Raw genomic sequence first — 27,654 nt, forward strand, 5'->3', positions numbered from 1 at the left:
AAGATGTAGCTCTTCTTTAGATAGACATAAGTACATGATCCTCACACGAAGTCAAGGTTTAATAAATGATATTTGATTAAAGTGATATTTATTTAAAAGGAGTTTGAGTACTTTTTAAGTGTAAATTAATCTATAAAGTAAATTTAAGAATTGCCATTGGAATTATGACTTTTCAAACTAGTAATGAATTACTGCCAATAAAACTAGCCCTCTCGATAGATATAAACTTTAGTTTAAAAAAAAAACTTTTGCTGTAAGGAATACAGAGAAATAGAACTGTTCATTTATCAGAGAATAGCTCCTTTTTGCTAAAGGTCTAATTATTGATATTTGCCCTTCACTTATATGCAAGGCAATCAGGTATTCTTTCTCATCTGGGAGTGAAGAAACTGAAATACAAAGCCCCTGTACTGTTGAAGACATAGATTATTCCATTGAACTTGATGCTGATGGATTTCCCTATTAGAGCCAGAGGGAATGTCAAAGAACCTCCATTCACAGATGAGGAGACTGAAGTGAGATATCTTTGCCAAAATCTAAAATAAAAAAGAAATATTTTAAACAGAATATGACACTCATAAAATAATACACATTTAAACATATATAATAAATAACTATATGGTTAATAATAATATAGTTGAAATAACATAAGCTAAATACCATCCAAAGAAAATAGGAGAAATAGAAATTTTAACTGGCCATTTCAACATATCCACTATTAGAACTTTGAGCATTTCTTTTTCTTATCTCAAACTATTTTAGAACAAAATATCAAAACAATTCTTTTTAGCACAAGAATGCAATAAAACCGGTTAAAATTTATGTTTGTTTGAATGATGAGTACTTTTTACGTTTGAAACATAATTTCATTGAAGCACATACTGACTGTATATCAGCATACCATGATTTGCTTATTCATTAATTCAGCAAATATTTTTTAAGTGCCAACTACTTTCCATGGTCTGTCTTGGGGTGGCACATCTAGGTATGGTCTCCTGAGTACAAGACCAAAAGCTGTGCTTTGCCTTTTCACAAAGAACTGAATGCATTGGTCTTTTCTGCCCTAGTGGAGACTAGAAGTACTTCTTTATTTTTTTTTTTAATATTTTTTTATGTTTACTTATTTATTTTTTGAGTGAGAGCAAGCCAGGGAAGCACAGGAGAAGGGAGAGAAATCTCAGCAGGTTCCGTGTGTCAGTGCAGAGCCCCATGTGGGGCTTGAACTCACGAACTGTGAGATCATGACCTGAGCCAAAATCAAGAGTTGGACACTTAACCTACTCAGCCACCTAGCTGCCCCTGGAAGTACTTTTTTTTTTTTTTTTCCTTAATGTTATTCATTTTTGAGATAGAGACAGAGCATGAGCGGGGGAGGGGCAGAGAGTGAGGGATACATAGAATCTGAAGCAGGCTCCAGGCTCTGAGCTGTCAGCACAGAGGCAACGCAGGGCTCAAACTCATGGTCCTGGCTGTGAGATCATGACCTGAGCCGAAGTCAGACACTCAACTGACTAAGCCACCCAGGCGCCCGGGAATTACTTCTTTAGAAGAGGGCGTCGGGGCACCTGGGTGGCTCAGTCTAAGTATCTGACTTCGGCTCAGGTCATGATCTCACAGTTCATGAGTTTGAGCCCTGCACCAGGCTGCGTGCTGACAGCTCCGAGAGCCTGCTTCGAATTCTGTGTCTCCCTCTCTCTCTGCCCCTCCCCCACTCTCTCTCTCTCTCTCTCTCTCTCTCTCAAAATAAATAACCATTAAAAATTTTTTAAAAAAAAATGAAGAAAGAAAGAGGGCCTCTAAGTCCATAAATATTCCAACACTCTTGTAACTGCAGAGGGCAATATTATACACTCAACATATGAACAGAAGTTTATGCTCTACATATACTTATATATATGAACAAAATGTATGATTCACTGCAATTTTTATTACTAGATCCAGACAGGAATTAATTTAAATGTCCATCAATACAAGAATGATTAAATAAATCATGGAATATCCCTAAAAAATGGGGACTGTAAAAAGCAAGGTGGGCTAGTAAGGAAATATTTTCTTAAGTGAAAAAGCAAACTTCAGAACAATGCATGCAGTATGGTCCTATTTGCAAAAAAGAAAATGTTATATACACATATGCATGTGTGGTAAGGTCCCCTCCCTAAAGAAAGAAAGAAAAAAAAAAAACCTCAAGGCAACCTGGCTATGAGCATATGTGACAACACCCCTCACAACCTTGTAACATGAGACCACTTAATCAGATTGCATGTTTGTGTGTTACCATATATGGGAGACAAAGAAGTAGAAAATGTATAAAAAACTACACCACGTGGCATTCCAGGCTCAGTTCTTCGGGTATGAACCCAACTGAGCCGAGCTGACACAAATAAAGTTGCTTCTTGGAAAGAAAATCCTCAGTATCACGACTCTCTGTGCAAGAATCCTGCTACACATATGCACATAGGCTTTCATGAAAATGGAAATATCATCATTAACAGTGGATATCTTCAGGAAGTATAGCTGGCTGCAATGAGGAAGGAGGAGAAAGACTTTTCATTTTGTATCCTTCAGTACTTTTTTGAAGTGTTCTGCTATGTACATGTACTATATTTACATTTTTTAAAACGCAGTCTTAAAAGACCATCTTTGTTAATTGTGTAAAACTTTGTAATCCATTGGCCAAATTATTTGGGAGATTTCCTGCTGAGAAATATTGAATAAATTATGTGATGCAGTAATTATCATACATGTCCCCAACTACATGGACCATCACAACAAAAGGAAACAAAGAAAAAACACTGTCTTACAATATCCAGGGAGAAAAAGGAAAGTGAATGCACCTCTAAGTCTCCATATTTCTCCTCTCAAGTGTCCTATTTTCTTCAGTACTGTCACCAAGTGTGCCAGCAGTGTTTGCTTTCGTTGTCAGCTCTGCTGCTCCCTGTCCCTCCTCCCACTCCAAACTTCCTGCTGACTTTGTGCATTTCGACACAGCCGCCTCTCACACCTCTTGAGTTTCCAATGAATTATGCTTTATTGATCACAATATTTTATTCTCACTCAACAGGACAATAGAAATGATAAAGGTGGATTTGTTCCAGACATTCCATTTGCTAAAAATTAAAAAAAAAAAAAGTTTCTGGAAACAATGATTTGGAGAAGTTGGAATGTAGTTAGAGCCCACTCTTTCTGTTCAGAAAAAAACAATAAAAATAACTAGTGACAGTCAGCCACTGGGCTGGGATTTTTGGTAAAGGCAGGGAGGAGAGAAACAATATTTTAGCAAAATTTTGTATTTTAACCAACTTACCTTTCAAAGTTTTTAATAGGAATAGAATATAAAATTTGCTAAAGAAGCTATCATTTTTAGATCAAAATTCTTTGGGGATTTTTTTTTTAATTTTTTTTTTTTTCAACGTTTATTTATTTTTGGGACAGAGAGAGACAGAGCATGAACGGGGGAGGGGCAGAGAGAGAGGGAGACACAGAATCGGAAACAGGCTCCAGGCTCCGAGCCATCAGCCCAGAGCCTGACGCGGGGCTCGAACTCACGGACCGCGAGATCGTGACCTGGCTGAAGTCGGACGCTTAACCGACTGCGCCACCCAGGCACCCCTCTTTGGGGATTTTTAATTGACCAGATGAGTGGTGTCAGCACAAAAGAATTATAGGTGCTTTGTCTATTGGACAAGCAAGTCTAAAATGCACCCTGTGAAGGGTACCCTATCAAGCAGGCTCCTTGCTTCAGAGTAGTTTAGAGCCCCGTTAATGGGACAAGAGTATGGCGATCTAGCTCCTACTCCCAATTCAGCCGGGTGTGGAAGCTCTCCATTGTTTCAAAGGATTTGGGAAGACACAAACCCAGGGACCTGTGGGATGAGTTTAATGGCTTCTCCGTTCCCTTCCAGCCCCAATTAGGTGATCAAATGGAACCACCTAGAAGTGACCAATATAAACCTGCAGTGGTTAACAGTGACCTGGGAGGTGGAGGAGGCTACATTCTGTTTTGGTTTGTTTTGCAAGGTTTTATTTTAACTTTACACATGTCCAGGGTATGTTTGTTTTGGAATCGAAAACATAGCTACATGGCTCATGGGGAACTCAGGTTTTCCCTGTTAGTCCCTATAGGGTTCAAAGACTGGTGACCAAAGGCCAAATCCACCGACAGACATATTCTGATGTTTCATACAATACTTTAAAACATCTTAAATTCATTACTAACTTTTTAAAATAAGGAGATTATATGCATTTTTAAAAAATCAAGATTTCCAGCTTCTCTTGGAAAGCTCAAATATCTGGTAACACTGGGAACGTGCTCCACTGGCAAGTCAGTTGGAGCTGAGTAGGTCCTTCAAATGGACCATACATTCTAGAATTGGCCACAGGGAGCGGCCAGTGTTCTAAGCAGAGTGTTCTAAGCACATCTGGACCACACAGGCTTCTGAATCTGTGGCCTTTGATTTGTAGGTAATCAACATTAATTTATAGATATAAACTAGACAACCCAGGATTTTGTTAAGCATGTACTGTGTCAGTTACTAAATATTTACCACAGCAGCTTTTTCAGTTGAAATTCATTAACTTTGTGAAAATACATATGGTTTTATTTTACAGATGAGAAAACAGACTTATTTCTGTTGTTGGGTAAGTAACTTGCCCATATGGGATGCAGGGGTCTCCTAACTCCTAGTGCAAACTGTTTCCATGACACAGGTAGGGCTGTGCTCCATGACACTGTTGGCTCTGATAGGATTCCTTTGTGTGCATTGAAAACACTCCTCAGCAAAGAATGGTCCATAATTGTCCACAACTGTCCATAGTGTCAAATGTATGCTCTTGTATAAAGGCCTTTTTTTTTTTACTTTTTATTTTGAAGTCATTTTGGATTTAGACAGAGTTACAAGCTTGTCACCCAGTTTACTCTAATGTCAACATCTTAAATAACCAGATACCCTTATCAAAACTATGAAATTAACGTTTGTATAATAAAATTAACTGCAGACTTTATTTGGATTTCTTTAGTTTTTCCACTAATGTCCTTTTTTTTCTGTTTGAGGATCCAATCTAGGATACTACATTGCATTTATGTGGTAGATGATAGATAGATAGATACATACATACAGACAGACAGACAGATAATGATAGATAGATGATAGATAGATCATATATTTACATTACAATGTCTCCTTAGTCTCCAATATGTGACAACTTTTCAATATTTCCTTGCCTTTTGTAACCTTGACACTTTTAATGAGTCGTGGTCAGGTATTTTGTAGAATGTTCTCAAATTTTAATTTATCTGCAGTATTTTCATGAATAGATAATTTTCTGGTGTTAGGAGAGGTATACCACGGAGGCAATGTGCGCCTCTGTCAAACCATATCAGGGGCATATAATATCAACATTGCTCACTACCAGTGATGTGCACCTTCATCACATGGGTAGATTGGTGCTTTTTTTCTCCACTGTAAAGTTACTATTTTCACTTTAGTCACCGAGTCATGCCAGATGCAAGGAGAGGAGAATTCAGCTCTACCTCTGGTCATATGTTAAAACCACCACAATAGTGGGGCACCTGGCTGGCTCAGTCAGTTAAGCGTCGGACTTCGGCTCAGGTCATAATCTCGCGGTTCGTGAGTTCAAGCCCCGCGTCAGGTTCTATGCTGATGGGTCAGACCCTGGAGCCTGTTTCAGATTCTGTGTCTCCCTCTCTCTCTGACCCTCCCCCGTTCATGCTCTGTCTCTCTCTGTCTCAAAAATAAATAAACGTTAAAAAAAATTTTTTTTAATAAATAAATAAATAAAATAAAACCACCACAATAGTTAGTTAATTTGGGAAGGAATATTTTTGAGGCTATGCAAATATCTTGTTTGTCTTCAAAGTTTCATCTGCTAATTTTACTATTCATTAATAGATCCTGCCTGTAGCAATTATTATTACTGTGGTGTTCTCATGGTTATTTTCTATTCCCCTCTTTCCTTCTACATTTAATTCATCAGAATTCTCCTGAAAAGAATAATTGTCCCTTCTCCCTCATTTATTTTTTTCAATAATGTATACCAGTTTGGATTCACTCTTTGGATTGTAACTAATATGAGGTTATATATATTTGTTGCTTTGTAATTGAGGGTTCTTCCAGGGTACCTGGGTGGCTCAGTCAGTTAATGGTCCGACTTTGGCTCAGGTCATGATCTGGCAGCTTGGGAGTTTGAGCCTCACATCAGGCTCTCCACTCTTAGTGCACAGCCTGCTTTGGATCCTCTGTCTTCTTTTCTCTATGCCCTACCCCCGACCCCAAAGATAAATAAACATTTTTTAAAATGTAATTGAGAGCTTTTTCAAGTTGCCTCCTCAGTTTCTTGCAATGGCTCCATCTATTTTTTACTTTCTTACTTTTTGGCATTATAAAATACTCAGTACAGGGGCGCCTGGGTGGCTCACTCGTTTAGTGTCTGACTTCAGCTCAGGTCATGATCTCACAGGTCTTGGGTTTGAGCCCCACATCGGGCTCTCTGCTGTCAGCACAGAGCCCACCTTGGATCCTCTGTCTGCCTCTCTCTTTGCCCCTCCTGCCTCATGCTGTCTCTTTCCTTCTCTCAAAAATAAACACTAAAAAAAAAAAAAAATTTTTTAAATAGTACAAAAAACTTTAAAAGGTAAAGTGTGTGTAGGGATTATTTACAGAGCTTAGTGATCTGAATAAGAAGTTGGGAATAAATGTGAGAGAAGAAAGCTAAATAGCAATTTTCCTCTTGAAAAGAGAGAAAATTAATTTTTATTTTTTTAACTTTTTATTTGGAAATAATTTCAAGATTGTGGAACATTACAAAATAGTTCAAAGAATTCCCATATACCTTTAACTCAAGTATTCCTATCACCACCCTGTTTGCTTTACTATTTGTTTTACCTATCTACCTATTTTTTCTGAACTTTTTGAGAATTAGTTGACTCATGAGCCTTCACCTCTAGCTAACTCAGTGGGTACTTCCTAAGAAGTCATTCTCTTCCATAATCATAGCACAGGTGTTAACTGCAAGAAATTTAACACTGATATGATCATGTTATTGTCCATATTCCAATTTTGTCCATTGATTCAATATTGACCTTTATAGCATTTTGAAATTTGATCAACTATCTATATTGATGTTCCTGATCTTACTGGCCCTCATCTCCAGCTGGATGCCCAGAGCTCTCTCCTCCACAAGCTGCTGTCTGCTCTAGTTACCAAGGCTCCTGACCAAGCCCACAGGGACTCTCAGGACTGACAGTGTAGGTTGGACCTGGGTGGATCCAAGCAATATTCTTGAAGAGCATCTTGGGGTAATTATATCTCATGATGATAGACACTAATTAGTCCTTTTTTTTTTTTTGGAAGGTAAACTTTTCCCTAAATGACTGGGGAAAGTGGTTCAAACTGTGGGAGGTGATGACAGGATCTTTGGAGTCAGACAGAGTAGTTTTAGAGCTCAGCTCTGGCATTTACTGGTTCTGAGATTTGGACAAGAACTTAAACCTTCTAAGCCTGGCTTCTTGTCTGTTGTCTGGGGAAATAATACCTACTTCCCAGAGCTATTGATATCATTAAATGAGATAATTTTCAAGATCTCATTAGCAACTGCAAAACATGATTCATTGCTCACCGTTACTAATACATGATGTCAGCACCCGATGAGTAAACAGACCAGGAACTGTGAAATCGACAGGTCTGGGCTAGATCTCTGGCTATCCCCCTTGTTACCTCTGGAACTAGGGGAAAGTCACTTAACCTCTCAGATTCACTTCCTCACCCTCAAATAAGGGAATAATAAAATCTAGCACAATATGTTGAGAATTAAATAACATTTGGTACTGTACTCAATGTGGGTTGCTAATATGAATATAAATGATGATGATAATAAACATTTTTCCATAGACCAGATATTATGTTCAATGCATTGGTTGGTAATCTCATTTAATTCTTAGAAAAATCCATTTTTTTAACATGAGAAATTTAAGCTTTAGAAAGGTTATGTAAGTTTCCCAAGATCACATGGACTCAAAGCCCCTTTATTTATTTAATTATTAGTTACTTGAATAACAATTGTTGGTCTCCCTTTTAATGACTTATTGTCATCCCAGTTAATTCAGACAAACCCCACAGAACACAACAGGGCGGAGTTATTATGGACACATTCAATACAAGTATTTTTTTTCTTACATATCTTCTTTTAGTTAAAATTTCCAACTACTCAAGAACTCACTCATACTGCCCCAGGTGGCTTTTTATTTCACCCGCGCCTTTTCTTAAGACCCAAATATCACACTGTGGGCAAAATCTGAAGTGGCTTTGAAGGATATTTATTGGAGGAAAAGCTGTAGAGAGAGACTCAAGACTTAAATTCAAATAACCCGACTGGATTTTGGAAGGCAAGTTAAAAAAAAAAAAGTTTTTTCTGAAAAGATGCTCACTTTCTGAAAGTGAGAAGAACCACTTTCACATAATCCTCCAAATTCCATATGCGAAGGAGGAGAGAAGAAAACTCATTCCACTCTCTGTTCAGTGGGGCCTAAAGATGGAATGGGAAGAGAAACTCATCAAAGCATTTTAGGCCTATAATCAGCTGCTGTCATCTTAGCAACTGGACCTAGAAACATCATTCCTAAAGATATTTTCACTGAAGGTGAAAAAAGGCCACCTGAGAGGAAATGGGCTGGTGTCTGTGTTCCCCAGTAACTATAGAGGCAGAATCTCCAGATGACAGAACCAGCATTTGGCAGAATGGTAAGAAGAAGGTTACATTTTACTATGTACTGGTATAGGAGGAATCAGTGCCCTGTGTGTGTGTTTGTTTTAGTCCTTATCATGACACATATAAAACTGATAACAGTGGGCACCTCTGACAAGGTATAAGAAAGGAGAAAGGAAGTTTGTCATAGTGCAATAAGCCTGGAATAATCTTGAAAAAAAAGTTAACCTAGTTCTGCCTTGATAAAGAATTGATGACTTGCACATTGCTTAGAACAAACTTAACCAGATGCGTGCTTTTCATGTGACCCAGTTCTTCCCAGGATCTATCGTCTTTCTGGCTGGCTGACTGGCTGGGTAGTGTGACAGTGGCAAGCACAGGCTTTGAAGCTGGGTAGGGTTTCAATCTCAGCTCCATCACCATGGAAGTGATCTTGGGCATCAATGACCTTGGGCAATGGCTTGCCTCTTTGTACCTCCTCTGTCAAATGTGGATAAGAATAAGATTGTGAGAGTTGAATGCAAGATGTAAAGCACTTTGAAGAGTGAAGCGTATTCAGTTAGTATTCAATAAAGCCAGAGATCACAGATAAGCAGCCCACCAGCCAGTAGGTGAATGTGTGGCAGCAAGTTTAATGGCGCATTGGTCGGGGGAGGCCTACTGCATCCTTGGACTCACTTCCACTCTTTGTTGTCTTGTAAGGGCTGAGTATCCATTGCCAATACCCTATTGTCTATTTTAAAAAGAAGTAACTCTCTGTATTCAGGGGTTTTTTTAAATCATAATTAGAGATACAAAAATGATAAATGCAGTGAATCTGATATATATTTTTAAAGGAGGCGAAGCAGATACCATTCCTAAGTGTTAATTATGAAAATACCCAGAATAACTCATTTATGTGAACTTCTGGCCACTAGAGTTATCTAAATTTGCTCCTCCCGAATTTTGAGCCATGGGGGGTGAATAATAACACAGCTCTCTGAGTATTAAGAAAAAGAAATTATCCTATATTCTTAGAGAATATGTTCTCTATATTCTTAGAGAATCTCAGGATTAGAGTGGGACCAAAAATAAATCAGAAGCACTCAACGCTCACTTGAGAAGCCTATTCCTCTCCAATCTGCACCTATAGTGAGAAGAAAGCAGCAAACTAAAATTAAGAAAGGATGAATGTAAAGATCCAAACTTGGATGTATAAAAGAAAAAAAATCACTTGTACAAGAATAGAAGGAAGACACTTGAGTTTGAAAAGTCCCTCAGTAAAAAATAGAAACTTAATCTCAAAATCTTTAAAAGTGACTCAGGAGATTTCAGGTAATTGACAGGTTTATGTGTCCTCACATTCCATAGTATTTTTATTTTGTGACTATAAAAGCAGTACCAAACTGTCCCACAGGAGATCACAGAGGCTTTCTCTTCTTCCTGATCCCACTCAGAACAACTTAGGAAAGTAATGTCTTTTCACCCTCATTGGAGCATCTATAGGGCAGCACCATATACATAGGGCATATAGTGGGTGATTTTCTCTGCCTGGACCAGCTACAAGTGCAGAGAGAATAACCGTCAGTGCTTAGGTTTCTCATCAATACTCCCAGGGAAAAATAGACTTTTTAAATTTTCTGTTCCCTGCCTTATTTATATACATTCTTAAACATATTGGGCATCACTCAGTGAATGTGATTATAGGATCTGGCCACAAAGATCCCCAAATATAACATCTTAAGTGATGTAAGAGTGAAACTCATCACCAAGAGCTTTTGCTAAAGGCTTCTCTGTATGCAGTCCAACACTGGACCTCAGACAAGAAGGGAAGCATCTTATCCCTGAGATCTAAGGAGTTCTAATTCTGACAGCCCAGCAACAGATAAATAAACCTTAAATACATGCTGAGTCAATAAGGAGCAAAGCATTTAATATCATGCATAAACTAAAGACAACAAGAACTTATTTAGGTGGTAGTTCAAATTCAGTTAACACTTTTGATCTCTTACCAGGGATAGGACAACAGATTGTGAGCTCCCCAAAGACAAGCATGTACTGGGTTGGTATATGAACATTTAGGGAGTGAATGGCAATATATTTGGCACTTTCATCCATATTACCACATTTCATCTCCACTTTGTGGATGATAGAACTGGGTCTCAGAACACACGAAGGGCTTATTGCCCAAAGTCACAATAGTGACAACAGTCCTGCCCTCTTATTCAGCTCCCTGGCCATCCTGGCTGTCAGGGCATGGCCACCAGGGAAGGTGACTGAGGTAGGACTGCAGTTGTGTTGGCAGGCAGGACAGCTGTCTCCACACATCCCCTAGTAGGCAAAGCAAGGCTTGGTGAAGAGTTCCAATCCTAGTTGCTTCAGGGATGACAGCAAGAGAGACTGGCCAATAAGGACAGTATCCCATGCTCAGGTGCAGAGGCAGGAAAGGGACTACACAGAGAAACTCAGTAGGAAGGAAACCAGCAGAGAGAAAGTAAAATAGTTCAAGATGCCCTGCAGGGAGAGCACAGGGAAGAGGTTTTAAGAAAGCTAAAGAAAAAAACCATAGTGCCAAAGCTGCAGATAGAGAATTCATCCCTTAAGAAGGGCAGTGAGGGAACCCTCAGACTGCATCAAGGAAGCCATCCTTCTTTCAGCCAGCACAGTGTTCTGTGCTTGAATGAGGTGTCTCTACAGATGACCACAGTGCCCATTGCTTTCTGTAGTGCAGATCCAATAGCTTTACTCCTTTACGACACCTGCCTGTTCACTGAGAGTATCTAAATTTATGATTCTTGAAGTCTTCTCAAAGATCACAGCCCTTTGGAGGGAACAAGAAGTAGAGGCAGCATGCATCAGATCCTTCAGATCCTGCTGCCTGATTTCCTTAGGTCTCACTTTGATTTAATTTATTCCTTGAGTGTATGAACACCACACTGCTTACAACTGCTTCTCTTAACCTAGCTCATAATTATGCAACTACAGTGTCTGCTAGAATAAATCTTCCTTCCATATCCAAACCACACCTTTTTCCCAAATTGGGTAAATGTGAAATGACAGGATGATGTGAGCAGTCTGTGTGCCTGCATAGGCCTCTTTTTTTTTTTTTTAATGAAAAAGTCTTTAGAATAAAATGTTAATTGTAAATTCAAGAAAAGAAAAAAATTCCAGTGAGTACCTATTTGGCCAAACTATCTTTTCTCTGAATACCAGATATCTAATATGAACTTGAAATATTTAGGAGCATTTTGTAATAAAGGAGTGTGTGTATAAGTCATGCATTATTAGTCTTGGTATACTTAAGTTACATGTTTGCATCAATGCCTTATTCCCTGCTCAAAGCAAGCACTATTTTCTTATCTAGCATTTATACAGGCAGAATCATGTAAGGAAAATAAGAAAATTTAAGACACCTCCGCAGCTTGAACTAAATCTATAGGAAACTAACTGCTATAGGTGAGGGCAGGGAAACTATGGCTTCATGTGTGGAAGTTAGAGGTGGTTGGGGCCATAGACTCAGGATTGGTTGACATGCTTAGAGCAGACCTTTTGTTACCTCTAAGAAAAGGCTAGCTCTGGGCCTTTCCATGGCCAGCAAGCTTCTTATGATGTCAAAACATCATAAAATATAGAAAATTCAAGACAAGATTAATTTATCTACTCATTCAGTCTTGCCACCACCTACTCTAGTTCTATGAGTTCTGATGTATATTTTTAACAAGTCTTTCAATGTTGAGTGACTAAGAATTTCTTCAAATTCTGTGCACTGAATCCATTAGCCTGGGGGAGAAAATAAGTGGAAAATAAGCTCTTAGTAGATGGAGTCTGTGCTACCTCCAGGCCAGAACTTCAGAACTCAAGCAGGGCTCAGACAGAATCTGTCGAGGCTCTCTCAGGCACAACACAAACCTCCTGAGACTACAGAAGGCAAATATATTTGAGCACATCCCCTACTCAGAAAGTACAAAAATCGCCTTCCAGACCCTCCCTCAGCATCTGAGATAGTTCAGAGGGCCATTGGCAATTCCAGGCCAGCTTTTTTTAGAAAAAAATTAGCTTGACAAGGGTCATTTAATTTAATGAAGAATAACTGAGCACCTATTTTTTGTTCCAAGATATCAAAAACAACAGCAAAACAGTAAGGTCCAGGTCCTTCCTAATCTCCAGCCAGAGCTAGAGCCAGAGCTCTTGTCTGAGCCAGTGCTCATCAGACGGATCTTTTCTGCAGTCCTTTGCATCTACCTGCCTGTCAAGCAGGCAGAGATGGATCTTTTCTGTAGTCCACTGCATTTAGCTCCCTGCCAGAGCCACTAAGATCTGGAAATTGGGCAATGTTCACATAAAAAGTAAACCCTTTTTAGCATTAAACATGTGCACTTTCACGGGACACACACACACACATGCCACACGAGCTTGCTCTGTATATGGCCATCTCCAGATATAGTGGCCATTTCTTGTGATGAGAATCTCAGAGCCAAGAGTACCCACTTTGAAGATGGACAGACCTAGGTTCAAAGTCCCACTCTACCACATTCAGTTATGAGGTTAGAGGCAAATTCTATTTCTCAGTTTCCTCATCTGAACAATGAGTGTAGAATCACCCACCTCCAAGAGTTGTAGGGAGAATCAAATGCAAGTGTGTATAGAAGGCCTATCACACATTATGTGCTCAACAAATGGTAGAGGTTATTGTTATTCTGTGAGGAAAGATGGAAAGAGCTTAACATTTGTTGATTGCATATTTGCCACGTTTAGAGCTTCTGTGTGTATCATCTCATTTTATATACATATACACACAACTGTGAAGTAACTGTCAAGACTTCTTTCTTTAAGTTAAAATCACAACTATCATAAAAATAAAATGAACAAGAAATAAATTAAATAAATAAATAATAATAAATTAGTCAAATATTTTATTTAATTTATTAATTAATGGGAAAACTAGTAAGGTATCACAACTAATTCAAAAAGAATTTTAAAAAAACATACAGATGTAGGATATCAAGAATACTGAAATGAATTAGAAGCAGATTAAAATTGCTTGGTATCCACACAACTATCAGTTGCATTCCCCTGGACAAAACTTATTTGACTCTTTATGTTCAAGAATCATTTGCATTACTATATTTTTTCTATAATTTCAGAGTTGTAAAATAGCTCAAAGACAATAAAATGGGTAGGCCCCTGGTAGAAGAAGATCATCTTTACGGGTTATTAGACACCTTTTTTGTTTTTGTTCATTTCAAAATTTTTTTATTATATTTTCTGACAGAACCATTATTATTCCCATTTGCAGTTGAGAAAACAAATAGTAGTAATTTGTTTGTAGTAATTTGTCTACAGTCACAAAAAGTGTAAACGGAAGGGTCTAGATTTAAACTCACCTTTCATCACTCCAAAATTAGAATGGCTCTGGGATTTCTTTTTCTTTTATTTTTCAGGGGATGAACAATCAATATATCCGTCGGGAAGTCTTCTGCTGTGAAACGTGTCACGAACTCAAAAGCTTCTGGGAAAAAGAAATTAGCAAACAGACTTGTTACAGGGAACTGGAGGAAGACCGTCAGGGAAGGAGCGCCCTGAGAAAGTATGTGGATTATTTCTCTACTATTTTTTAAATTAGATTTCTATAGAAATACACCAGATTGTGAATATGAGAGACTGAGTTCTATTCATTATTACTGTTCTAAGAATGCAAATGTTCAGTATGGTATGGTAACATCAGTGCAGCCATGAGAATAAAGGAAAACAAGACTTGGATGAAGATTATATTCACAGGTCTCAGAGGAAGGGTCACCACATACTATTTAGGGCCACAGGGGAAGCAAAAGACAGAAGCATGGGGAACATCTAAGCCAGAGTTTTTATTGGAGTTCCTGAGCAAAAGGCAAGGCAGAGCAGAGTAAACAGTTTAGCACTGTCTAGTTTGAGTAATTCCAGAGGGCTCTGGCTATAGATGTGCTCTCTAGTTGTATGGAACCTAGCCCTGGGGTGATTTGGGGCAGGGAAAATATGGCTTCACATGTGGAAGTTAGAGGTGATTGGGGCCATAGACTTAGGATTGGTTGACATGCTCACAGCAGGCCTTTTGTTACCTCTAAGAAAAGGCTAGCTCTGGGCCTTTCCATGGCCAGCAAGGTTCTTATGATGTCAAAACATCATAGAATATAGAAAATTAAAGACATGATTAATTCATCTACTCATTTAGTCTTGTCACCACATTTACCAGGGTTTCCAAATCTAGCATTATTGCCATTTAGGGCCAGATAATGCTTTGGGGTCAGGGGGCTGTCCTGTGCTTTGTAAGATGTTTATCAACATCCCTCAAAACATTACATTCCAGTAGGACTCCCATTCCCATTGTAACAACAAAAAATATCTCCTGATGTTACCAAGTATCCCCTCAAGGGCAAAGCCACCTCTGATTGAGAACCAGTGACTCATAAATAAGGTTGAGCCTTTTTTGTATATAAACAAAAATGAAGTTCTATTATTTATATCTTGATAAACTGAAAAAATCTTTCCCCCACCTTGCCTCTGTTGTAATCCCCAGCACATGAGGTACACTAAATTTAAGTCAACAGAACAGAACTATGAGAGATCTCACATTTGGGAAGATACATATTAATATTCTTGGGGGAATGCAAAGATGGTATTCCCCTCTTTGGCAAGTAAACTTGTTGTTCTAGCCAAAGGAAGCTGTGGAGAGGAGAACATATCCTTATGTGAGAAGACATGTGTCACATGTGTCAACATCACTTTGAAAAAAAGAGCCAGCACCTGCTCTCACATGTGAGAGCCTTGGAGCAGACAGATCAACTCAACTTTTCAGAGACTATCTGGGTTCTCTGTCCCTAAAATGGGAACAGCTCAGTCAAGTTGTCTATTTTGCTAAGACACCCACTCACAAGTGGAGTGGCAGCTAAATATTCTGCTGGCCAGCGAGGCACTATGTCTCCATGTTTCTGAACATGCTAAGCTGAAAACATGTGTAGTTCACATGTGTTGAACCAACATCAACTTCTAAAAATCTTGATTAACGCCTGAGGGGAAATAACTTCTCTCCTAGCCAAAGAAGAGCTCTGCCATCATTCCAGCTACATTCCTATTTATCCAGCAAGCAAAATCAGGCTTTTCTAGATGCTAGAAGAGTCACACACTAGAGCATCCAGTCCTGGAGATTCCAGGAGAGTGAGGAAAATCAGTTGTGTGGTTCATGCCATCTTCTGCCCCCAAGTCCTGGCCCACAAGCCAGGGAGCCAGATCCCATCATGAACCCTATACCGCATCTTCCCATCCAGAACCCTCAAGGTATGAGATTAAAAGCATAATTTGTGATATCATTTTATTTTTGTCAAAATACATACACAGTCTACCTGTATATACAAGAAAAACATTAAAAGAAAATATGCTGATACTGAGTGATTAGTTTTGATTGGCAGAATGGCAGATTTTGTGTGTATGAGCTCTCCTAGCTTCTCCAAAGTTTCTACAACGATACTGTGCCATTTCTAATTAGGCAAAATGAAGTTATAAAAAAGGCAACTGATTGCAAATGGTCCATAGAACAAATGAATTTACAAATAATTAAACGATTTTGTTTAAAATGTTAAAATACATGTTTAAACAAATCATTCTCCAGATTCCCATGTGCCTCAGAAATGACTCCCTTCCAAGTGGGTGCAGTTTTCTCTCCCCTCTATAACCAAGAGAATAAATCTTCAAAATGTGCTCATCATGAAACATTTCATCATTGTGTCCCACAAATAAATGTTAAAGAATTGGACAGAGCCTCTGCATTGAAAATCTTAAGGAGTGAGGAAGTAGAGGCAGCTTCCTATGGTTTGTTTGCTCCTCTGTTGTGGAGTCTCATTAACCAGAGCTATTTCCCTTGTCAGCTGTGAAAAAAGGACCCAAAACCTAGTGGTTTTGTTATTATTTTTGTTAAATATCCCAGATTTATTTTCATACCAAGAGCAGAACGTTGGAATATTTGTTTAAATCCTGCTGATCTGAGAAAATAGTTTGAAACAGAGTAAGAGTGTACCTTCCAACATACACTTGCAGACCAGTGAATATCATAAACCCTGAAGTCCCTATCCTATCCCTGTGGCCTATATCTCCCATACTCCACTATACATAAGTACACTGGACACACATACATAATACTCAGGCTCTTTTTTGATTCTACTCTCCACTTATAAAGGCAAATTCAAGCCTCTGAACAATACAGAAATATTCAGAGTGAACACTAAAAGACAAAAACCCTAAAAGTTCCCACCAACACCCTTGCTGATAGAACAAAATCAATATTGCTTTATGTTCTTCTCGGCAGATCTGACTAGCAAGACTTGTGGCAAAGCAGGGTAGAGTGGAAACAGGTGTTTCACCATGGACATGCTTGTTAGCACACTCTCCTGCAGGTTCACTGACAGAGGAATTCAGCCAGAGCTGCAGAGAATCAATTTATCCTGGCAACTGGTGCATCTAGCAGAGGCCTTGGAGGCGAGATCATGAGGCGAGATGAGGGACCTCAGAACTGGAAAGCCCCTTACTCTCTCTGACAATGGCCAGAAAGAAGCAACACAACAGGAATAGGGGTGGTCCACAGAGAAGTTGAAAACTGTTTGCAAATAACTGATGGAGACAATCTGAGGAAAATCAAATGCAGTGTAGGTACTAGGACTAAACCTCCTGGTTTGTTGGGGCAGTCCAGGTGTACGTCTATCATTTTGTTACAGTTATGGATCATAATTTCCCTTTTTCCTTTAAAAGTATCTCCATTTAGGGGCACGTGGGTGGCTCAGTCAGTTAAGCATCTGACTCTTGATTCTGCTCGTCATGATCTCACAGTTCATGAGTTCGAGTCCCTCATCGGGCCTGTACTGAAAGTGTGCAGCCTGCTTGGGATTCTCTCTCTCTCCCTATCTTCCCTTTCAGCTCTCTCTCTCTCTCTCTCTCTCTCTCAAAATAAATAAACTTTAAAAGTGGGGTGCCTGGGTGGCTCAGTTGGTTAAGCATCTGACTTCGGCTCAGGTCATGATCTCAGGGTTCACGGATTTGAGCCCCACATCAGGCTTTGTGCCGACAGCAAGGGGCCTGTTTTGGATTTTCTGTCTCCCTCTCTCTTTCCCTCCCCTTCTCATTCTCTCTCTCTCTCTCTCTCTCTCTCAAATAAGTAAATAAACAAATAAAATAAATGTTAAAAAAAAACTTTAAAAAAAAAGTACTTCAGTTTAGATGATAAATTATATGGACACCTAAGTCTAAATGATCAGCCTGTAATTATAACTGAGAAGTTAAGGAGAGTCATCAGAACGTGATATAGGTCCAACCTCCAGGAAAGAGAAAGGGAAGGAAGTGGATGCTCCCCACAGCAGCAACTCTGAGCAATGCATTTTTACACCCATCATACCCAAGAAAAGTTAAAGCCCCTTTAATTAATGAATGTATCCACATTATATTAAAAAGTCCATTGAGTTCCATGAAATACACAGACTGCAGTCCTTATTAGTGAGCTTTAAAAGATCTCAGTGACAAGTCATGTACATTTGGAGGAAGATTCAGTTATAGAAACTTTCAGAGATGCTTATAACAAGGCAGCAGTTTGGTTACAAATTAAGATGCATACTTAACAAGTATAATGGAAAATATAGCTTATGAAAATTACAATAGGTGATATCAACAGGTCATATAAGTTCAATAAATCATCACTTCTTTTTTTTTTAAGTTTATTTATTTATTTTGAGAGAAAGAGCACAAGCAGGGTAGGGGCAGAGTGAGAGGGAGAAAGAAGATCTCAAGCAGGCTCCTCACTGTCAGCACAGAGCCACGGACCCACGAACTGGTAAATCACGACCTGAGCTGAAATCAAGAGTCACCGACCCTTAACCAACTGAGCCACCCAGGCACCCCAGAAAATCATCACTTCTTAGATAAACCATGCAAGGACCTCTGAGGCAGTTGCCTGCTTATGAGAGAGAAGCCATTCTATGTTTTATCTCATCTTTCAAAGAAGCAAACTGTATTTTTATGTCCATTACCTTAATTTAATCGAAGGTAGAGTGAGGGTAGGTCTTATCATTATTCTCCATAACCCTCACTCTTCTCTCAATATTTCAACTTTCGATCTTTGGTTGCTAATGTAGCTAAGCAACAACTACACCTAACAACAGGATGACACTCCAGATTCTTTCCATTCTTTCCTGGGCCCATAATTGAGCAGAGTTTTAAGTGAGAACTTTCCAGAAGCCAACTTAGTAATAGGTGCCTGGAGCCTTCAAAATATTTATACCCTCTAAATTACTTGTCTCCAGGAATCCCTCTGAGGAAAATAGACAGGTATATGAAAAGAGTAATAAGTATTATCATTACTCATTTTAGGGTTATTTGTAAGAGTGAAAAAATTAAGATTGAATCCAACTTTTTAAAATTCTTTATTATATAGTCTGATCTTCCTGCGTTAAGCATGCATTACTTTGCTTTAGCATTGTTATGAAATGAATTGTGTACCTTCACACATTCAGAGTGTGACTGTATTTGAGATAAGGACTTTAAAGAGGTGACTTGGTTAAAATGAGATCTTTAGTGTGGGCCCTAATCCAATCTGACTGATGTCCTTTAAAAAAGAGGAGATTAGGATGCCCAAAGGGATACCAGGTATGCACACACACCAGAGAAAAGGTCACATGAGAGTGAAGCAAGAAGGCTATCTGCAAGCAAAGGAGAGAGGCTTTGGGAGAAACCAAATCTACTGACACCTTGATGTTGGACTTCAGCCTCCAAAGTTGGGACCAAATAAATTTCTGTTGTTGAAGACCACCATTCTGTAGCATTTTGTTATGGCAACTCTATCAAACTAATGAAAGCATTTACCCAATCTTTTCATTGTGGTTGTTTTTATTCTTATGAAACTAACACAAACACATTTTTTTTTAATTCAAGCATCACAAAAGAATATATAATTAGAAGGGAGTTCCTTCTTACTTGGGCTCCTAGACTTGCTCTCTAGGGAAAGCTGACATCAACAGTTTCTTGTATATCTTTCCCAAAAACTTCAAAATGAATAATCAAATAAATATGTGTGCTATATTTTTATGCAAGATGAGACTATACTTCTGCACCTTGCTTTTTTAAATTATTTGGAAGTTTTTCAATATCAGCACATTCAGTTCTTCTTTAATGTTTTCCATTACAATGATGTTAACAATTAATTTAACCAATCACATCAAAGAACACTTAGGTTGTTTTTTGTTTTCTGGCTTCACAATGTTGTAATAAGAATACTTGCACATACATTTTTGCATACATGGACAAAAATTATGGGATATGTTCATAAAAATTAAAAAGTCAAAAGATGAGTTGGTTTTTTTTGTTTTTTGGGGTTTTTTAAATTTTGATAGCTCTTGATTTCTTGTCTTGCAGAGAAGTTGTATTCATTTAAACTCCCACCCTGAGTATGGGAGTGCCAGGTGGAAAGATTGCTCACACTGTGTATTGTCAAACTCTTAATCACTATTAATCTGATGGGTGAAAATAGCATCTCACTGTTTTAAACTGAATTTAATTAATTATAAGTTTGGTTGAGATCTTTTTATATGTATAGGAAACAACTGGATTTCTTCTTCTGGTACAGCCAATTTATATCCTCTGCCCATCTTACTGTAGATTTTTTCTTAATTGATTTATAAGCACCATGCACTTCTTTTCATGTATGTACAGTTCTATGAGTTTTGACAGGTGCTTAGAGTCATATAATTACCACAATCAAGATATGACATGGTTCTGTCACTCTGAAAAATCCCCTCATGCTGTTCCTTTATGGTCATTTCCTCTGCCAGCTTCCAGCCCCTGGCAACCACTGATGTGTTCTCCATCCCTATGATTTTGCTTTTTCCAGAGTGTAATAAATGAAAAATATAGTATGTATTCTTTTCAGTCTGACGTTTTTCACTCAGCAAAATGTACTTGGGATTAATTCTTGTTGTGTGTGTCAGCTGACTATTCCTTATCATTCTGTTATATGGATGTATCACAGTTTGGTGATCCACTCCCACTTGAAGGACATTTATGTTACTTATGGTTTTTGATGATTTGAATGAAACTGCTGTAAACAATGACATACAGATTTTTGTGGAACACAAGTTTCCATTTCTCTCGAGTCAGTACCCAAGACTGAGATTGCTGGGTCATATGGTAAATGCCAAACTATTTTCCCAAATTACTGTTCTATTTGGCATTTCCACAGCAATGTAAGAGACTTTCAGTTACTCAGCACCCTGACCAACACTTTATCTGCATTTAGTTGTAAGGGTTTTTTTTTATTTTGTTGGAGTTTTTTTGATGGAGTGGGTTGAGGGGGGACATTGTTTATTTGTTTTCCTTTGTGTGTGTGTGGTCATTCTATGAGGTTAGTGATAACTTATTGTGTTTTAATTTGCATTTTCCTAATTATGTTAAGCATTACTTTTATGTGCTTATTTGCCATCTATACAACTTCTTTGGTAAAATATCTGTTCAAATTTTTTACCCACTATATTATTTTCTTATCATTCAGTTTGAACTTTCTATATTCTAGAAACAAGTCCCTTAACAGATATGTGACTTGCAAATATTTTCTCCATTTATGGTTTGCCTTTTATTCTCTTTACAGTATCATTCATAGAGCAAATTTTTAATTTTGATACCCCCAAATATTCTTTTTTCTATGAATCATGCTTTTTGTGTTGTATCTAAGAATTTTTTTTCCCTAATCCAAGGGAAATAATGAATATGTTATTTTGTGGGGTTATCTTCTAGAAGCCTTAGCTGACAGCAGGATTCTTGCACAGAAACTAGTGACACCTTTCTGGCCTTTCTTCCCAGGAAGCAACTTTATTCATGCCAACATGGTCTCAGTTGGGTTCCTACTAGAAAAATTGAGCTTCGAATGCCACCTAGTGTAGCCTTTTATTAATTTTCTACTTCTTTGTCTCCCATATATGGGTAATGTAAAGACATAATCTGATTGGCTGGTCTCATGTTACAGAGTCGTGAGGGATATCACAAAAACATATAGCCAGGTTGCCTTCCCTTATCTAGAGGTCTTTTCATACAACATTTCTTAGGGAGGGGACTCTACCACATTGTCTTACATTTTATATTTAGGTCTGTGATCCATTTTGAGTTCATTTTGTATAAGATGTGGACTATAGACTAAAGTCCATTTTTTGAATATAAACGTATGATGCTCCAGCACGATTTGTTTTAAAAAAAATATCCTCTCTCCATTGAGCTGCTTTTGCCTCTTGTCAAGAATCAATTGGCTGTATTTGCACATACTTATTTCTGGATTCTATTCTGTTCCACTGATTTATTTGTTTGCTCTTTCATCAGTGCCATACTGTCTTGCCACACTTGTCACAGAATCAAGTAATGTGAGTCCTCCAGCTTTCTTCTTCAAAATTGTTTTGGCTAATCTACTTCTTTTGCCTTGCCATATAAAGTTTATCAATATCTACCAAAAGGTCCTTCTGGGATTTTGTTTGACATTATATTGAAACAATTTAGGAAGGAATAAATTATAAAAGCACATATTCATAGACTTTGCTCATTTATCTATTGATTTCTTCATTAATTTGTAAAAGCCATGTGTTTCTCAAAAATATTTGTTAGAAGGAAAAACAAAAGACTTCGGGGCGCCTGGGTGGCGCAGTCGGTTAAGCGTCCGACATCAGCCAGGTCACGATCTCGCGGTCCGTGAGTTCGAGCCCCGCGTCAGGCTCTGGGCTGATGGCTCGGAACCTGGAGCCTGTTTCCAATTCTGTGTCTCCCTCTCTCTCTGCCCCTCCCCCGTTCATGCTCTGTCTCTCTCTGTCCCAAAAATAAATAAAAAACGTTGAAAAAAAAATTTTAAAAAAAAAAAAACAAAAGACTTCAATTGGACCATCAGATGTGGAGGTAAAAGCAGTAAGCATTTGTATTTTTCCTCTCCTCAGGCTCAGAGAAGAATGGAAGCAGAGACTGGAGAAAAGGCTACAGATGCTGGACAATCCTGATGAGAAGAAAAAGCAGACAAGTACAGTGGGCTGAGAGCCTCCTTCTTCATCCACTTCAAATATAAAAAGCCACCAAGGGCACTCTTCTAGGAGAAAAATCTAACACCCAAGTTATGTTGATTTACTAAGCAGGACACTCTCTATTTGCTTTCCCATTTGTAAGGGATTTACATGTGAAAACTCCCCCCAGTGCTAATGGGAGTCATTATCCAACTCAATCCTCTCTGCCATGGACAGGGTGACCGCCAGTGGGACAGGGAAGCTCAGGTTATTTAATATAAAAAGCTCTTAGAATTAGCACTCCCCAGGTTTCAATGATCCATGTAGTGTAATTTATTTCCACGTTTTCTTTTCATTTTGAAATCTAAATGTTTGATCTAGCTTACCAAAGGCGATGATCTAGATGGGAATTTGGCTTCCCTTGGTCTTCTAGAAAAACAGAGTCAATCTTTTCTTCCTGTCACTGCTTTTTGCGAATATAGCTATTATTATGAAAATAATTGGTAAAAAATACAGTTTGAAAATGAACTGAACTAATTATTTTTCCCTTCTCTTCATATGAATTCTTTTCTCATAAACATCTTTAACTAGAAACATGCAGTGAAAATAAAATAATGCTTAATAAACGTGGTTGCCCTCTCTGGTATGTGCCCTGTGTTAACTCCCTCACGCCTGTCTTGTTTAGCTCTCTGGTGCTAGAGCAGCTCTGCTGGCCCCAGATACATTCTGGAATTTACAGTCACCCTCACTGTAGCCCCTTCTCAGTTACAGAGCATGACCGCAGGGTGGGAGAGGTTCTATCTGTCACAGTAGCTAGGGCTCTTCTGCCCATGGTTCCTCTCTAGGGGACAGAGAGAGGAGTCCTGAGCACCAAGGAATGCACATGGCCAGAGAGACCCTGGGAAGATAATCTGAGACAATGCTGGGAAAGGCATCCATCCCTCATAAATGCCATATAGTAGCATAAACTGCTTTCCTTGGAAAACTAAAAGGGCTTCTCACAGCTAAGAGAGCCATGGAGTGGCAATAGGGTTGGAGAGGTGATTTCACATCCCCATAGTTATAAGATCCAGGCCCCTGCTACAGGCTCTTCTCCAATTTGGGTATAAAATATAAGCAGTAAACTATAGCTGGGAAAAATCTGAGCAAAGTTTGGAAAAAGAGGTTAATAATAAAATACAATTTTAGTAAGGACAGAGAACTATGGGAATACATAGGGGGTTCAGGTATGGGAATACATATTTCCCTGAACATAGGCGGTTCAGGGAAAGCCCACTGGGAAACTGCTATTTAAGCTGAGACCTATAAAATGAGTAAAAGTCCATCTGCGAAAAGAAAAGGGGTCAAATGTCCTGGACTGAGGAGAATGGCACATGTGAAGAGCCAAGAGGAGCATTGAACTGCAGAGCAGAGGGGACTAGGAATTCACAGGGAAGTAAAGAACTGGGAAATGTGTGTCTGTGACACAGACTGAAGAGGGAACTGTTTTATAGGAGGGTGGAAAGATGAGCAGTGGCCTCTAGAGCCCAGGCTAAAGATTCCCAATTCTGGGGGCACCTGGGTGGCTCAGTCGGTTGAGCATCTGACCTTGGCTCAGGTCATGCATGATCTTGCAGTTCGTGGGTTCGAGCCCCGCATCGGGCTCTGCACTGACAGCTTAGAGCCTGGAGCCTGCTTCGGGTTCTGTGTCTCCCTCTCTCTCTGCTCCTCCTCTGCTCATATTCTGTCTCTCTTTCAAAAATAAATAAATATTAAAAGAAAAAAAAAGATTCTCAGTTCTGGATTGAACCATTGACACAGGTCTTAAGGTAGAAGAATGAAATAATTAGACTTATATTTTTAAGTTTTTCGAATTTTGTAATTCACATACACACATATATATACTTTCATATAAGTGCATAAATGATTATACCATACATGTTGGTAGGCTTTTATTAACTGTTTCTCCTTTGTTTTCACCGTCTTAACTTGCCCCCCTTCCTTTTTCTGCACTCCCTACCATCTGCCACCCCTGTACCCTGTAACCCATGTTAATAGCCTGGTTTGAGTCTTCCTGTATTTTCTCCATGTTCACATGGCTGTATACAGAGACACACATTCACAATTACATTTACTTACACATTCACACAGACATACACATACACATACACACACATACTCACACACACTCTATATCTAAGGGGCATTGTGTGAATGTGTTTGTGTAGTAACATTTTACAAAATAAGATCACTTTTCTGCATCTTGCTTTCCTCACTCAACCATTCCTCATATAAATGCTTCTAGGTGGGGCACCTGTGTGGCTCAGTCTGTTGAGTGTCTGATTCTTGGTATCAGCTCATGTCAGGATCTCAAGTTTCCTGGGATATGACCCTGCCTTGATCTCTGCACTGATAGTGCAGAACCTACTTGGGATTCTCTCTCTCTCCCTCTCTTTCTGTCCCTCCCCACCCCCTCTCTCTCACTCAAAACAAATAAATAAAACATTAAAAACAATTTTTTTTAAATAAAGATAAATCAATACATAAAATAAATGCTTCTAGGTCAATTTAGCTCCAATTCATATTTTTCATGAGATCATATTATACCCTGATGTGGATGTTCCATAATAAAGTCAACAATTCTTTTAGAGATGGACAGTCACATAATTTTCAGGTTTTTATCATTCAAACAATGAAGCAGCAAATATTCTTATTCAAAAGTCCTTTATTCTAGTGGCTTTATGCTAGAAAATAGATATATTCCCAGGAATGGGAAATGAGAACAAACAGTATTGCAGTTCCTACTTATAAAATGCTTTCCAGACAGGCTGGCAAAATTCCCATCTGAACAAGCAGTCAATAAGAGTTCACCCTTCTCCCCATATCACTGCCAGGAATAAGTGTCATAGCTGCTCTTTGTATTTTCTGATCTGAGGGATGACGTCACTTGATTTCTTTGGCCACTAGTGTTGGGGTTTTCTTTTCACTTGTTTGTTTATTAATTTCCTCATCTGTGAATTATTTAGTCAGACTGTAATTTTTCCAAGGTTTGCCTTTCTAAGTCAATGTGTATAAACTATACATTATAAAACCTGACTCATGAATTATCATTTGCATTAGCAGTCTAGAAGGCAGGGATGGCTTGCTTAAACATCCATTATCAAGTCTGAAAACCTCGAAGCTATAAGGAAAAAGTAGACATATTTGTCTACGTAAAAATGAAAACCTTATATGTGGTGAAACATACCCTAAGCAGTGGTTTTGGCAGATCTGCAAGTTTAAATGATCATTTGACTGCAATTGGGAAAACAGATTAAAGGAGAAGTGGCAGGAAGTGAATTAAGAGATTGTTTCCAATGTCTACATGGCCAAGAACAGGTTTGAGCAGATAGAGTGGACAGGTCATGCCAGTTAACTGAATGCAGGGGAGCAAGGAATGGAGATTATAAAAATATAAATGTTAACTTATTTTAACTAACATTTAATTAACATGGGTTAAGTAAAAAGAATATGAGCTTAGAGAGCACAGCTGGATCTGTCACCACTGGATACCTACCTCCTCGGAACAAGGGTGAAACCCCTGAGCTATGCTTTCCTTAACTATAGTAATGGGCATACTATCCCCCATTTCTCACAGTGGTTGGGATTAAATGAGCAGATGTAAAAGCCTGTAGAGCAGGACTTGGTACAAGGCAAGACCTTATGTACCTCACCTCTCTTCCTCGTCCTATCTCTTCCTGGCTCTCACTAGGCTGGGCTCACAGAAAATTGCCGGAGTCCAGCTCCAGCAGGTCCAGGGGTCCCTGAAGGATGAATGGCGTCGGCGAAAATAACAAATGGACACAGACAACAGCAGTGTGTTAGACTGGTGACTTTATTGTGGCAAGCGTGGCATTATATGTGTTAGCAATTTCCTTGTAGCGTGTGTCATCTATGTTTCTCGGCTTTACCTAATTCTAAAAATGTTCCTTTGTGTAATCACCCATTAAAGAACTTCATGCTTATTTCTTTGTAACGTTTCCTCCTGCTTTTTTGTTTATTGATTAATTTCTTCATACTACTTTCATTATGTATCTACGTTTATTTGTAGTTTATAAAGCGTTTGCTTTGCTATTTTCACGAAAGGTCATCTAACTCTCAACACCTCAAGTGGAACCTTTACAGGGACATGACTTCTTAATTGTTCCTTTGAACCATTTGCGGTATAAGGAACAAAAGTATTCGCTTTGGTCTGGGGTGCCGGGAGGGAGCCAAGAGGGCCCTGGGAATCCACGCCCTATGTGCTCCCAGAGAGACAAGGTATACCTAGGAACTAATGAACCATTCTGTACCTTAACCCACCAGATCCAGTTATCATTAGGAATGCCTCCTGGGGGCCAAGTGGGCCTAGGGGCTGGAGTAACTTGTATCCATGGGTACATTCCTTTGTTGCTAGAGTGGGGATTTCGAACCCATTTGTCCCCCTCCTTGGCTGGGAAATATATGGGGCTATCTTTCCTTTAGGTAGAGGATGGGCAGGTAGGTGTGGCACCAGCTGGATATAAGGTTTCTTTTTTGTCCTGGGGGTCATCCCCAGAAAATATCCCCGAGTTTGCCCCCATGGGTTTATTTTGATTCATCAGTGCCAACTGGACATTGGGGATGGCCATGATGAGTAACAGAAGGGATACCAGTAGCTTCCCATTCGGAGGGTCGCTGTGCATTGCCCTTCTGCCAACCACCTGGGCTGTCACATCAGGAAGGCTGGATGGATGGTGGTTCATGTGGGGCAGTAGTAACCAAGCCCGCTTGCTGGTCAGAATCACTTTTTTGAATTTATAGATCCCTGGGTTCCACTCCCAGAGATTCTTTTTTTTTTTTTAATGTTTATTTATTTTTGAGAGAGAGACAGAGCACGAGTGGGGGACAGACAGAGACAGAGAGAGAGACACAGAATCCA

At 38.9% G+C, this 27,654-nt stretch overlaps 2 protein-coding genes across 3 annotated transcripts in view; one reads left to right on the forward strand and one right to left on the reverse strand.

Moving 5' to 3' along the window:
• Positions 1 to 18,828, reverse strand: part of LOC125150627 (immunoglobulin-binding protein 1-like) — a 43,436-nt gene extending 24,608 nt beyond the window's left edge. For both annotated transcript variants that reach the window (XR_007146409.1, XM_047830759.1), the window contains exons 1-2: positions 18,744 to 18,828; positions 14,085 to 14,209 (exon numbers count right to left, since the gene is read on the reverse strand). The gene's annotated coding sequence lies outside the window, so the exon portion shown is untranslated. The remainder of the gene's footprint in view (positions 1 to 14,084; positions 14,210 to 18,743) is intronic.
• FAM240B (family with sequence similarity 240 member B) lies at positions 14,091 to 22,770 on the forward strand. Its single transcript, XM_047830760.1, has 2 exons — positions 14,091 to 14,287; positions 22,677 to 22,770. Exons 1-2 carry the CDS (start codon positions 14,145 to 14,147, stop codon positions 22,768 to 22,770), a joined length of 237 nt encoding a protein of 78 aa, XP_047686716.1. The 5' UTR covers positions 14,091 to 14,144.
• Positions 22,771 to 27,654: the final 4,884 nt, after the last annotated feature.

The sequence above is a fragment of the Prionailurus viverrinus genome, chromosome D4 (assembly GCF_022837055.1).
Source record: "Prionailurus viverrinus isolate Anna chromosome D4, UM_Priviv_1.0, whole genome shotgun sequence".
Lineage (NCBI taxonomy): Eukaryota > Metazoa > Chordata > Mammalia > Carnivora > Felidae > Prionailurus > Prionailurus viverrinus.